Source organism: Carassius auratus, unplaced genomic scaffold, assembly GCF_003368295.1.
Source record: "Carassius auratus strain Wakin unplaced genomic scaffold, ASM336829v1 scaf_tig00019516, whole genome shotgun sequence".
NCBI classification, from domain to species: Eukaryota; Metazoa; Chordata; class Actinopteri; order Cypriniformes; family Cyprinidae; genus Carassius; species Carassius auratus.
This window is the reverse complement of record NW_020524964.1, coordinates 9,795-25,854: the sequence shown is the minus strand read 5'-3', so window position 1 is coordinate 25,854 and position 16,060 is coordinate 9,795. Positions and strand designations below refer to the sequence as shown.

Below are 16,060 nucleotides of genomic sequence, written 5' to 3'. Positions count from 1 at the left end.
TACTGTAAACTGAAAATGCAGCCAACAGCTTTAGTTTACATGTAAAAACACATTTTGGTTTTAAGTTTATTAAGTTAAATGACCACATGAAAGCAAAACTTGACTGAACTTTAGTTAAAGGTATTAGTCCGAGCCTTTTAGTTTCAAGGGCGTCTATAGAAATTAGTTAAATTCTAATGATATTTTAACACTGCTGCCTTTAGGTTCATTCATAACCCTGTGAAATCAAATTCAGACTTTAATGGGTTGTAGAGCAAGTCTGTTCATTTTCAGGACATCAAAATGCTAGTTTACTTCCACAAAAGCCTTTAGTTTACATGTTTACTATTGTAAAAAAAGGACATGTCGACAACTGCAAGAACTTCCTGTTTAAACCGAAACAGTATTAACAAAGAAAAAAAATATTTGACACTATTTTCAATTTTAGGACTTATCCTAATCTAGCATAGCATACAGTAGCATGAATATTAGCATGTAGTCTGAGCAAATGTAAAGGAACAATGTATAATACACCAATGGACCAACCACAAAGTCAATGTGAAGGACAAATGTAAAATGATCATGATTGAGCCAGTTATGAGGAGGTGTGACACTATTTCTGAACCACTTCTACAGTCTCTGAAAAGTCAGGACAAATCTCAGGTGGACAAGCATACAGTGAAATAACACACACAACACACACAACACCACACGGAATGGACACTGAAAGCTGAAAGCAAGATCAACTTTACAAACCTGGGATTCAACTTTCTCCTACATAAACGAGAGAAAGCATGTGGAGGAAAAACACAGAGATGAGACATGAGGTGTTTAAAAGGACATTAAATGCAAAAAAAAAACATCCCCACATAGGTTTAAAAAGCTGACTGAAGGTCAACCGCAACAATGACGCACTGAAAACACAGCATTTATCCAATTTATCTATGCTCATCATGTCGAGTACTAAAAATATGGAAAACAATTTGAGTAATGTGCGTTTGATTATCTCTAATTGTGTGCTGACACATGACTCTGAGGTCCCAGCGATAAGCCGGAGCAGCTCTGTGATTTTGTTAAAAAGCTGATTACTTTATTATCAGGAGCTTCTGGGAAGGGTTATGGACATCGGTGCGGACTGGTTATGGTTTAAAAGGTGAATTTCATGAAAACATCCAGATTGTTCTAAATCCACATAAATGGTTTTGAACTACTACACTATTTTGGTCATTTGTTTTAATACAAAAAAAATATTTTAAAATGTTTTAACATCTATTACAAAAACCTGCACATGTGTATCTTTACATGTTGCTGCAATGATGGCGATTTCAGTTTCGTGAACCTTAAGTGTGCATTAAGTATGCTTCATTTCAAGTCTGGTATGATTGCAAGTAATGACTTAGATCATTAAATGAATCATGCTAATTGTGACTAAATTCATTCAATTAATGATTCATCAGGCATATTCAAACCCATAATCTGCACAGTTCATGAAAAAGGGCTCATAATTCTTTCATGAAAACAAATTATATTCACACTGCTATTAAAAAGTTTGGCATTGGTAAAATCTTTCTTTTTAAATGAATTAATACTTTTATTCAGCAAGCATGCATTAAATTGATCAAAAATTACAGTAAAGACTTGAATAAACTGATATATATATATATATATATATATATATATATATATAAATAAAAAAGCGCAGTCTTGGTGAGCATATGGCCTTCTTTCAAAAACATTAAAATCTTACTGACTCCAACTTTTTTTTTTGTGATTTAAGCTTTTTATTTTCTCATTTTTTCACCCCATTTTTTTTCTGTGAAAAAAAAAAAAAATCTTTTTCAAAGATGGTTCTCGGTACTGTAATACACTAATATATACTGTGTTCCAAAGATCAAATTTAACATCTAAATTGGCTTAAATAAATAGCAGTATAACACATTGTTTCTTGTTCTTGTTTTCATAATGAATTCCAACTTATGAGCTGCTTAGATTGTCCTGAAAATAACATTACAATGTAAAACATATTAATGTTACTAAAAACAAAATGTGAAATATTATTTCTCATTACTTTCTCTTGATTTTGTGTTGAAATACCCCCCCCCCCCCCCCATGTTCTGTTTCTGTTTCAGGCTCACCCATATATCACACTGCATTGGCCTGACTTAAAAAAAGCAATTCCCCAGGTCCGCTTTGTGCCGAAACCAAGAGGATGTTACTGAGAGTGTTTTTATTCTCTTAACTGTAGCACTGAACACTGGAATAAGGAAGTGAAACGCAGGTGGAGAAAGGAAGGAAAATGCTCCCTTTGGTCTGGGAGGGGAAGTGGAGGTAAAGACGTGCAGCTGAGCTTTTTTAGTGTGCACAGGAAGACCAAAAATGGAATCCAGAGAACAAAAAGCCGTCATCCCACAAATACAGTGCCTTCACAGGGAGCCAGTTCCTATGGTTACCGCAGAGGAGGGGGGGGGGGGGGGGGCTACAGCAGTCAGACAGATGAGAGACTCTAGGATGTGAGTGTGTGTGTATGTCTGCATCAGTGGGTGTGTCCATTGCTCTCCTGAGCCCTGTTGTTTTTGCATGAGTGTGGGTGTGTGTTTCCCCCTTACGTGTTATTGACGATCTGGAGTCGTTCTCCTTTCCTGAATGACAAATCAGAGGCGGTTCGTGACTCGTAGTCATACAAAGCCACAAACGTGGTCACGCCGCCTATGGAAAAATACAAGAGACAAACATACAGCATTGATGCATGCAACTCAAAAACTTCAGCAGGGAAATTTGATTAACCTAAGTAATATAATGCAATGTTGGATTCCCAATGAAAATGGGCATCTAAAAATAGTCTAGACTTGCATAGTCAGACTCTTGACTGCCAGCATTAGAAGTGTCGAAGTGGCACCTAAGAAGCGGGTGAATCGGATTTATTTTTTGCATGCTGGTCTATTAAAAGTAATGCTGCAATCAGGGTTATTATAGTTAACTAAAAAAATAAAAAAATAAAAAAATTATTATTGAAATAAATTGAAATAAAATACAAATCAACGATTGTTTTTTTAATAAAAAATGTATTTTATTAATTGAAAAAAATAAAAGCAACATAAAATTTTTTTATAAAAATAAATGATTTAGAAAACCTATTTTATTAACTGAAATCAAATGTATATAAAAATCAATAATATAATACATATATTTTATCAACTGAGATACATAATTAAATATTTATTTCAGTTAAGCAAAGGATTATTTTCATTCAGTTTAATTTAATGTACTAAAATAAACAAAATGGAGATAAAAAAATAAGGACTATAAATACTATGCAGACATATTAAACAAAATCTAATAAAAATGACAAAAACAGAAAACTACTAAAACATGAACTATATATATATATATATATATATATATATATATATATATATATATATATATATATATATATATATATATATATATACACACACACACACACACACATATATGATAATTATACTACTATAATAATGATATTACCAGTAATACATGTACAGTATTATTTACTTAATTACTTATTATAAAACATAATATTTTTAATAAAAGCCTTTTATTTATTTTTTAACATGTACAGTATTTAAATAATGGTGAAGCAGTTTTCAAAATGGTTGTATAGACAATATTAATTCATTTAGATTAATACTAATGACCGAAAAAGACCAGTCATTTTGTGGACATTAAGCAGAAATTGGCTCACTGTAACAGCTGGGTATCATGCACACAAATTTGTTTCCACACAGACGGACAAAACTTCTGCATCCTCCACTGTCAGAGATCTTGGAACACCGGCCAATCAGATCAGAGCTTAGGAGTTTGCAAAATCCCGCGCTATTTTAGTGAGCAGCATACATCAGATGGTTCATTAAAGCTCTGATGTGGCGTCTTAGTAAAAGACTAAAAAAAAAGTCTAAGATTCACTTCCTGTGATTCTCATTCATGCGATTTAAACAAATAATCCATTAACATTTTTGCACCTGTTATTATTATATATATATATATATATATATATATATATATATATATATATATATATATATATATATATATATATATATATATATATATTATACACCAAATCTTTAATGAGCCTAATTTAGATTAAGAAAAGCACTATAGTGAATAAGGTGCACGTTTCCTGCTTTCCATGCATGGTGCAACTGTTCAGTTAATTCACCCTTCAGATGTCTTGGCCCTAATACAGAAGGTCAGCAAAAGCAGAAGTGTAAGGTCACTGATCAGACCGAGCTGCATTACCGGAAAGCGTGCCGACCCTATGAGGGGACGTGGTACTATTGATCGAGTTCACTCCTCCAAACAGCGCCTGCTCCGCACAGATGATGTTGGGCTGGGTGCCGCGTCTAGGGCCGTCCACCGGTGGGCTCCGGTTGGGCGTGAAGGACGACTGGTTGGGACTATGATGGTGTCCTCCGGAGCCATCGTCCAGACTCCGGGAACGGTGGCTGAGGTCTTTGGGCTTACTCTTGGTTCCACCCATGGCCTAGACCTGCAGAGACAGACAGCTGATGCTTTTACACAAAACACCTTGCAGTAAACTTGTTACTAGAGTCAAATTTAAGTAGTTTATTAAAAATAAAAAATAGTATATAATAAAAAATATATATAGAAAAATAAATGAAATAGAAATAAAAAATGTAAACATACAAATATTTAATATTTATTTAAACTTTTGAATCTAAATAAAGATTAATAAAATAAATCTAAATAATGCATTTATTTACTTATGATATTGTATTTAATAAATAAAATAGAAATAAAAATGTAAATATAAAAATATTACATTTATATAGAAATATATAATATAAATAAATATGAATAAAAAAATACACGTATTTATTTACTTATATTGTAAATAATCTAAATTATCTATCTTAAATAAAACAACGATAAATACATTTGGATGGTTTATTAATCATGTTTTACAGTATTTTAAGCTACATCCTATCTGTTATAAGTATAGATTTTTAACCACTGTGCCACGTTCATAAATCATTGGACTTTTGACGTAAAGAAAAAAATATATATATCAGAAAAATTTTCTTTGATGCAATTTGTACCATTAAGAAACTTCAGACCCCCTCTTTTTCCAGCACTGGCGCTAAAGACTGGCCCCTTTTCATGATTTATGCATGAACTTAATGAATTATTAACCAACTATGTATGCAGGCGATATTCTGTTATTCCTTAAGTAACACAAATAAACTAAACTGTGATATTGGTGCACTGAAATATCTTTATCTAGATATATTCAGTATTAAACCACAGTCTCATTACTGCATATGAAAACAACACAATATTCAAATTCAAGCCATTTTAATAAACTCGATTAGCATTTTCTGAAGAATGTGAGTGGTATTCTTTAGTTTTAAAAAGAGTTTTTAGAGGAAATGATAAACACAGATTGTTTATTGGACATTGAAAATTGAGCCAGAATGGAATGAAGCCATTCTACTAATGCATTTCTAATTCTACTGATGCATTTTTACTAAATAAATAAATAACTGTTTGGTTATTGGTTAACATTGTCCAAACGTCATGTGACTTAATGCAGCTGAAAATGATTCATTCTGCATCAAATATGTTTCAGGTAAGTGATTAAAGATAACAAATACTATTTCCTAATCAATGACATGCTCGTCATAAGTTTTTCTCAATAACATCAGGAATGTATATTAAAAATAGGATGCAAAAATGTACAAATTAATCATTGCTGGTAGCGGTTCTGCATAAGCATTCCCTACTAATAAAAAGTCAGACATTACTAAAAGCAACCAAAAAAATTAAATATGCCATTTTCCACCAATTGGCAACCCGGGGTGTTGAAAAACTATTGGGTAAACTGACAATGGGCAGAATCACACAGAACCAAACAAAAACAGACATTCATACACGGAACGCACATTTTAAAGCAGAGTAACTGGATGCAGCGTTGTTTTTTGGAGAAACAAGTATGATAACTTAACATGATTCCTAAATATCTACAAACATATTATGGTATTTTTATGCTTTGTACAAACAAACAATTATATACAGCACCTTTAAATAATGCTTGGTCATTTTATTTAACTGAATATATAACCATAATATGAAAGCATAATAATGCAAGAAAGCCAACACACTTTCAAATAAAAACAAACTTTTAATTCTTAAGAATATTTATATCATGGAAATTAAGTGTCAAAATATTAGATAGCTCAAAAAAATTTTCTGTGCGCAAGGAAATTTAGCTAGATTATTAATTTTATTGCAACGTTACAGTGTCCTAAAATGTAATTTTCAACATGTACCACTTGCATAAACACTGCATCCGTAGGGGCTGTCACTGTTGTTTCGCGTGCTGTGACGTCAAAACCCAGAGTACATCGATCTAGTACGAGTTCACGGATTTGACTGCCGTTCCAGTGCACTTTCCCGGGTTTAAAGTACACATGAAATCAAAATTGACTATATTTACTTTGTTCGCCTAAATTGATCGTTTTGTGCGGAACAATTCGTCCATGCGAGTCAATCCACACAAAAAAATTTTTGGCTTCATAATCTTTAATCAAAATCTGAAAATGCCCCTCCCCTCTGCATTGGAGGACCTTCACTAATGACGTAGGCTTGAGGAATTGGGTGTCTGCTTAATCCGTAACCACGCCCCTCCAACTGACAGTAGACAGGCTGCCTGTGTGTTTGCGAAAATTGACAGCGCGTGAAAGGAGAGATGGCGAGGAGGTGCATTTTTGGTTGTGGAACTCACGGAACACTTTTCCCTTTCCCTAAAAGTCCTTCGTTACGGTCCAGATGGATCGATTTAATTACATTTCGAGGAAAGAGGTATAACAGAGTGTTCACGGATGTGCCCGAAGCACTTCACGCGCGAATACTTAAAAAATTGGACAGAACACGAAATGGGGTTTGTGAGATATCTGTCATTAATTAACAGATAACGCTGTCCCGTCAGTACCTCAAAGTTTGACGACGGTGAGTTGAAATGAACCATGTCTCATGCAATTGAACACACCTACTTATCTAGATCCAATCAGGTGCTAGTTGGAAAATAAGCCACGCCCACTATTTTCCTCATTTATTATTCCGTTTCTCTCGGAAATACGTCACAACACTGGAGAGAAGCCGTTTGTAACTTCCGTTTCACGGGGACTTAGAGGTTGGAAAAACATGGGTTACGGGTTGCCTGGAACGCAACATAAATCATAGCGAGCAAGCACTTTCTTACCGCTGCCGGCATACAGAAGCTTCCTCGAATAAATAATGCAGAAACAAGCCCAGGGCTCTCTGTTTCTTGCACCAACTGCCAAAAAGCGCCATTTATTTTTGAGTCCTTTATCTATTGCTAGAAGTCTAGGACAGCATCCCCAGGCTTCATAAACTTGCGCTCCATTTTTTTTTCTCCGACAACGCTAAAATGATATTGACGTATGGGCGTCAATCATACTGTGTTGCAAGGACACGCCCTTCTCTGCTTCTGATAGGCTTGCAACGTTAGTTAAAGCTGCGTTCCTCTCATATGATTGGTAGAAGAAATAAATTGGCTTGAAAATATTAAACTGCATGCGCAGGCTCTCAAATATTAATGTTTTTTCCTCACGGTCACACGCCGGAGATCCGGCACGGTGCCGGAATATTTAAGCCCTGTATATATAGATGATTGCGACTGGCTAAAATGCCATTTTACACCGACAGATCTGATCAAAAGAAAAAGGCCAGAGAAACCGAGTGGCCGCAGTTTGTGTGACCCATGGTAGCATGAGGTTTTGTTTAGTGCACTTTAACCTCTCTTCAGCAGAGTACAGGAGTGCTCAGCTGTTTCCTCTCACATATCAGTGACAGCCACTGCAATACGATCTTCACGGACCCCCAACACACACACACACACACACACACACTTCCACATGTCATACTGTCTGTCTGCCAGCACACACACACATTCTTTGAGAGACAGACAGAGACACTTTCCCATCCACCCACACAAACCTGACTAAACACGTGCTTCCTTACAGTCCTCAACTCTCTATAAACATGAAGAACAAGCCCCCGCTTGCCTACAGGGTGATAAATTCTACAAAAGCGGAAGTGTCTTGTCTCAGAAACCCCTGCGGACTGGCAGCTCAGGGCAACTCGTTTCTTAGAGGAGCTGTAACGGGCCCGGTGGAGGGGAACTAATCTCAGCCGAACAGTGTGAATGCAGAGTTAGAGCGCAGCCGAAGTCCCTGGAGCCCTACAAGCTTTCACTAGAGACCTGTGCACTTCAGGTTCACTGGCAGTGCAGTGCCGCAAACCCTCACAAGACTGGAGTTATGAGGAGAGTGCTCAGATGTGTGCTCTGTACCATTAAAGACCTGCACTGACCCTGAAATGATAGGATATCCAAGTTATTTTTTCACATCGATTCCAAGTCACACTGAATAAAATATGGTATTTACAAACAAGTTCTCAAGCAAATCTGTTCACAACAAGTGCAATGACAGCTTTTTCTTCACTCTTCGAAAAGAGGCCTCTGAAAGAACTGTTCAGCATGAAAACTAAGCAAACAGAAAAACAGACTTGAAATGACAGCAAATAAAAAAAGAAAAGAAACTAAAACAAATGCACCAAATAAAAGAAAACAAAAAATAAAGACAAAATAAAATAAATCCTTAAAAAAAAACAAGAAATAAAATGAAATATATATAAATAAATAAAAAACAACAACAATAAAATAAACTAAAACAAAATGAACATATAACATATAAAACAAAAAGGGTTAAATAAATAAAAAGAAAACAAAATATAAATATAAAAAGCACAAAAATAAAGCAACAAAAGATCCAACAAACGAAAAAATAATAATAAAATAAAGAAAAATAACACCAATAAATAAATAAGCAGCCAAAATGTAATAACATCTGCTCATCGTGGTCTGCCAATTCAAACAGATTGTGAATGGGTTCATAGAGATTTTTTTCATTTATTTGTTCCTGTCGCAAAATTAACCTTTAATGTATCTGATTGTTTTGCTTTACAAATATCCGTAGACAAATATCCTATTGTAGCCAATTATGCCCAAAAAATTTAGCAATCTGTGGTTCGGAAAAGGAAAAATACAATGCAGTTAAAAGTCGTTTAAGAAAACTGAAAGAGAGAGAAACATCAGCTCATTAGTTTGCTCTCCACCATATGGGCTCTAGATGACATAAATGTATCATGGGTGCTATACGGTCCCTGCGTTTACCAGTCAGTATCCAGGGAAAACCTGCATCCTGCAACAACACAGATGTCTCGTTAACCCAGTTAATGGAGTCCATGCAGGCTCATGCCTCAGTAATGTCCAGCCACAACAAAAACAGTCATTAACACAAAGGCACAGTCATTAAAGAGAAATGTCATTTGCTTTGTGAGAAGTGAATGTTTGACTCTGATTGAAGCTGTATCTGGCAGATAGCCGGAAACGACCTTACTGAGGTTTGAATGTAGTGAATGATCATTGGAAGAAAGAGTCAAACGGGGTTATGACATTATGTAAAGCATCATTGATCTATGGTAAACAACAACTGGAAACAGGAAATTCATTCATTGAATTTATGCTGTGTTGTGTCAGCGGCTTATGAAGTTTGATTGACAGGTAATGTCATTAGGAACTGATTCTTCATTTGGAGGGCTATTTGAATATTAAAATAACACAAAAACAAAAAAAAAAACACTTTTTCTGAATTAACATTACACGATGACAGAAAGACCAATTAAATGCATATTTTGCACTTTTTCTGAATAAAATATGTTTAGTGCAAAAGATGCATTGCCAAAAACAATAAAAACAGACCATCAAAAAAATAAATAAAAAGAAAGTAGCAATCAAAACACAAAAATAAAAAAAGAAATAACAAAAAAGAAAAAACAAAAACACATTTTACAAAAGAAAAATCTAAATACCCAAACTAAAACAAATAAAGATAAAAGCAATAAAACAAAAAGAAAAATACTAAAAAGTCAACAAAAAGCATTAAAAAGTTAAGAAATAGATAAGCAACAAAACAAAAGAAAAAAATACAACAAATGCAACAAAAATTGAAACAAGAAAATAAAGATAAGAAAATTTTATAATAATGCAAAATAAAATAAAATAAATAAAAAATACAAAACGTACAAAAAGAACAAAAGAAAAGAAATACAGATAAGAAAAGGAAAAAAAAACATGAAATAAAAAGCAACAAAAGAAATGAAGCTGTGGGTGGATGCCAAAGCATTTCTTTAGGGTCAGTGTTGTTAGCGTTGAACTTGTTGGGGTGTTTATGTGCCCCAGAGTAGAATGAGTATCATTATTATTCATAACCTCCTAATAATGTCAACTGTGAGCAATATTGGTAGTGATCTTTGCCTCAGCAATAACATCTGAATTTCTGATAAATCTCTCCATATTTGAAACACGAGCAGAAATCGTGGCAGGCTTTCTTGCTGGAGATTGCGTAAGACTCAAACGTATCTGGAGCACTTGTAAATCTGAGATTAGGTCTGGGAATCATCCAGTTTAATCCAAACACAAATTAGGAGCTGAGTTCAGTCCCACTGCGCCCAGAACAATACTGTGGCACGCCAATCAAAGGTCTGGATAAAACAAACTCACATTTAACATCGCCTCTGGCAAACTGAACCACATCTCTAACAAACCGGTTAGCTGTATATGACAGCTGAGCATTGGGTTTTTACAACAGTATGTAGATGATTCTAAAATTACAACAAAAAATCGTATTTTTGAATGATTAATGTATCTATCTATCTATCTATCTATCTATACAAACTTTGAGTAAATAAATGTTAATTATTAACTGCGTTTAGATTCAATTGTGTGGATAGCTACAGAACTATATCTATATTTTTTGTAAGTGCACAAATACAAGAAATGCCCCAAGTAAGCTAAGTAAATAAATAAATAAACTAAAAATAGTCCCTAACATGGGAACAAACCTAAACCAATCACAGCATGGCTGTTTGTCATCTGCGAGATGGGAAATTCTCATGTCACCAGTGGAAATGTGCTGCTGTGTAACAGCTGAGGAGATTCCGACAGATCGGATGAAGCAGAGACGCCCCCCCCCCCCCAGTGCTCCACAGACCGCCTCTGATTCCTGAGCGCTGGGAGAGACAGACGGCTCGGACTGGACAGAGCGGGGCAGTATGTGGGGGTGGAGGGTCGATATTGCCCCTCCGGTCTTGTTTTTTGTGCTGAAGAGCAGCTGGGCTGTTTAGCCAAGCCATTTTCAAGTGAGGGCTAGCTGCTACACGTACATACTGTACAGTAATGCATATACACAAACACACATGATGCTTCAGATTCAGACTACTAACAGATTCAGGATGCCTACAGGCCTGGACTCGTGCTGCAAACACACACACACACACACACACACACACACACACACACACACACACACACACACACACAAAGCAGAAAATATGACTATGGCATTTTTCTCAAATGGTAGGGCATGACCCAAAAATGACTCACTGAATGCATATTTATGAATATAATTTATTTTAATAAAAAAAAAATATATTTTTATTTTATTTTATTACTGTAAACATATGAATATTATTTATTTTAATTTATAATAAAAAAAAAATATATTACATATTAAATCTGTGTATATATTAATAGCTCAGATATATACAGTATATTTAATTTTAATACATAATAAACATAAAATACATAATATATCTATGGTTTATATATTACTTATTTTTCGTTAGTCATATTAATATATATATATATACCCCCCCACACACACACACATACATATATATATACATACAATTAAAAACATTTTATTTTAGTTGAACAAGAAAAATATAATATTTGTATACATTTCATTAATATACATTTATATTACTACTACATATATTTAGAGAGATTAATGTTATTTAAGCATTTTAGTTACATATTAATTATTCACAAAACAAAAAATTTTTCCATTCCAACCCTCCAGAACACCCTAGAAACCATAGCAACCACCTAATCTCTGCTATAAATCTGACCTTACTGATGACTGTTACCCATTATACCGCAGTCATATGAAAAAGCACAAAGCGGACTCAGCTGGAGCTACTTCAGGTTGGATAAAACAAAACTGTCCATTGTTCCAACCCAGCAAGCCGTGCAATCTTGAGTCCAGTATGTGATACTGAAACTATTCACTCATCTGTTGCTATGCAGCCTGTATTAATTCCTCTTTTTAAAGTCCTGTCTGACAAACCAGAAGCAAAACCATCTCTAAATTACACGCAAGCATCCATAGACTCCAAAAGACCTGCAGAAACATGAAACAGTTAGCCGGCGGTCAGCTAGCGTGTGAATGTTCACGGTCAGCTCTCCTGAGGACGAGGAAAACACCTGCAGACAGTGAGTGAGGGAGAGAGAGAGAGAGAGTCCAATCCATGATGAAAGGCTTCGGATTCACTTAATTATGCAGGAGGAAAGCCAGAGGATCACCAAACCCACATACTTCCCAGGGGTTTGAGCGAAACAGGAATTACAACTCAGGTTTTCTGTTGACCCGAGATCCTTTTTTTCCTTCTTTTATCAGATAAAGTTTTTTCACATGAACTCAGTTTGTCTTCGCAGGCTATGATTTGAGATGTAAAAGCTCAATAAAAACCTGTTCACACAATCATTTCAGCAGAAAAGACTATATAAAGCAGAAAGTTATAGCTCTACCCATTACTGTTATTTTAATATTATTCATATACTATTTACATAGCATCTATTAATATTTTAAACATTTTATTATTATTATTATTATTATATATAAAAAATACTAAAATTTACATTTGAATAAAAATATAGCAATAACAGGATATTTAGCATTTGAAAAATGTTTATATAAATATTATTATATAATAAAATAATATAAAAATGGATGACTATTGAAATGTTTTTGTCTTATTTGTTTTAGTTTTAGTAATTTAACAAACTTTCTTATTTATTTATTTTTAGTTTAAGATAACAAAGTCAATTTTAAAAATTTAAAAAATCAATTTTTTTTTTTTTTGTCTATCATGTTATTCCTGCATTCGCATGGTGAACATCAAACGTTTCATTAACTGTGGATAGCTGCTTTAGTACGCCCTGGTACTGGAAGCATCGAAGCCAGAGAAGACATGTGAATGAAAGTATTTAATTCAGTTGAACTGGAAAAGCACCTGAAAGTGTACAAGGCCGCAGCAACAGAAAGTGAAAACTCCCCGTCTAGATTAGCAGCTAAAGTTTTGTCATGTTATGCAGTGTTTTCGAGATGTCACGTAATCAGGGTTTTTATATCATGACCAGTGACTGTACCAAACAAGAACCAAACGAATAAAATAAAATCGTTTCTCTCATCATTTACAGTAATGGAACCCAGACAATTCAGTGGTAGAGCATTGTGTCAGCAGCGCAAAAGGTTGTGTGTTCAATTCCCAGGGAACACACATACTGGTAAAAAAAATTATAGCTTAAATGCACTTTAAGTCACTTTGGATAAAAGCTTCTGCTAAATGCATAAATGTAAATTCAAATAAATCCTAAAATTTACATTAAAATTGTATGAACATGAGCACAAATTCAGTTTTTCATTTATTCAGGAAGTCTTATTTAGTCAGATAAATAATGCTCTGATTAAATAAAATAAATAAATAAAGTTATATATATATAAAAGATACAAACTACGATGAGGACAGTACGATTAAATAAATAAATAAATAAATAAATAAATAATATATATATATATATATATATATATATATATATATATATATATATATATATGTATGTATGTGTGTGTGTGTGTGTGTGTGTGTGTGTGTGTGTGTGTGTGTGTGTGTGTGTGTGTGTGTGTGTGTGTACAGTACAGACCAAAAGTTTGGAAACATGACTATTTGTAATGTTTTTGAAAGAAGTTTCTTCTGCTCATCAAGCCTGCATTTATTTGATCAAAAATACAGATTACAAAAAAGATACAGATACAAATACAGACAATATTGTGATATATTATTACAATTTAAAATAATTGTTTTTAAATTTATTATACTTTAAATTATCATTTATTTCTGTGATGCAAAGCTGAATTTTTAGTATGTATGTATGTGTGTATATATATATATATATATATATATATATATATATATATATATACACACACACACACATGCACACCAATTTTTACCAATCTTGTGTTCCCGGGGAATCAAGCCCCCAACCTTGTGCTTGATAGTGCAATGCTCTACCAATTGAGCTACAGGAACACTATATATATTGCTTTTGAAAGAAGTATATTATATTATACTATCAAGTCGGCAAACTTTATAGATGTGAACATAAAGATTTGAAGTTTGTGTATATTGTACATTAATACTGTATTGACTTGAGGGACACTTTTTCATACCACAGTATACCATTCGAGCTGTGATCCTGATGCTTGTCCTTCAGCGAGATTATCAACATTCATTCTGTAATCACTACGCCATGATAACATTCCAACTGGGGCTCAACCTCTTCTCAAACTCCAAGACAGGACTGTGGGAATCACAAGAAAGGCAGTCTGAACACTGATGCATTTCCAATTGAGCTGCTACTGAAGCCATTATCAATCAGTTTTCAGTCAGCTCTCTCTTTCAGGTTATCTGCGGCCATGGAGGAGTTTGAAGAGCCTTCATTAAGGTTGACATGTTTAAAGCTATCTACTTCAGTATCACTTCAGTAGATGTTTCTCACCACACAGTAAAGAAACTTGTAAACTATGTATATTAGGGCTGTGCGCTTGTGAAGCCAAGCAAATCTAAACTTTAAATGCAAAGAAGGTTTTTTGGATAAATGGCCAAATGCATTACAATAACAGTGCTTCTCAAACCCATCCTGGACTGGTTTTTCTTCAGGACTAAGATTAAAAACACACTCCCACACCCACACCCACACACACACACACACCAGAACTGTTTACTCTACAATAAAAAAAGAAGCAATTTTACATATAGGTTTTAATGCACAGACATGGTTAAATTTGTATAAAATATATATAACATAAAAGTATAAAAGACAGAGAGGATAGAGCTCAGGCTCCATGTTTACATACCTCCTCTCCTCCTCCTCTTCTTCTTCATGCTTTCCTTTTATTGTCACTTCAGTAAATCATTGAACAGAGTTTACAATACAGCATGTGTGTGCACTACCTGCCCAAACCTGGTCACAACCCTTTCAAGAACAAGAGAATCCTACTAAACAACATGCATCGACAGGAAGTCAAACTCTGAATGTACAGTAAACACGGCACACACAGTCAAGATCTGACTCCCAGACACAGCCACTCAGCGAGAAACAGCAAGGCAGGAGGCGCTCGAGTCAATATTTACTCCATCTGAAGAGACCAGGTCAAGGGTTTCCATGGAAGTGATTATTGGAATTCCAGGAGTGTGTGAGCAGATGAACGGGAACGCCAGGGTCTCTGATCAGCCGATCAGACCTTTTGTCTGGACAGGCTGCTTTTCAGCACAGGACTATATTAACACTCCCTCAAGGAATCACAACACAAATGAATCTACAGCTAGAGGGTTTGTACAGGATTTGTGTAAAAGTCAGTCCATAGGAATCAAATCTGGCCACTTTTGTTCAATTAAATGTAGGGATGGACAATATATTAGTACCAAAATGAAAATGATGTAATCACTTACTCACCCTAATCTCATTCCAAACTGGTTGTTGCTCTGTGGAACGAAAAAAAAAAAAAAATCTATGAAAGTCAATGGGGTCCAATGTTGCTTAACTTTCAAAATATTTTCTTTTCTGTACTGCGGAGGGAAGAATGCAGAAGGGTGTGTATATGACAGAAATTCTATTTATAGCTGTTAATCTTTAAAGACACTAATAATTCAATAACGCAAATCTTTAGCAAATCTCAAAATGAATATCCATTGTTTAACAATGTACATAATTCCTAAATCAGTGTTACTGGTTTAAAAAAAAAAAAAAGAAGAAGAAAACATGGATTGTGTTCATTTAAATAAAGCAGAAATAAAGTAAAACACAAAT

The 16,060-nt window shown here is 34.4% G+C and overlaps 1 protein-coding gene across 1 annotated transcript; it reads right to left on the bottom strand.

Moving 5' to 3' along the window:
• Positions 1 to 735: 735 nt before the first annotated feature.
• LOC113076261 (proto-oncogene tyrosine-protein kinase Src-like) lies at positions 736 to 15,704 on the bottom strand (the record flags this gene model as incomplete). Its single annotated transcript, XM_026248917.1, has 4 exons — positions 15,108 to 15,704; positions 4,261 to 4,510; positions 2,586 to 2,685; positions 736 to 753 (listed from the first exon to the last, which is right to left on the bottom strand). Coding segments are annotated over exons 2-4 (359 nt in total), but the record flags the coding sequence as incomplete, so codon positions are not given.
• Between the last annotated feature and the right edge of the window lie 356 nt (positions 15,705 to 16,060).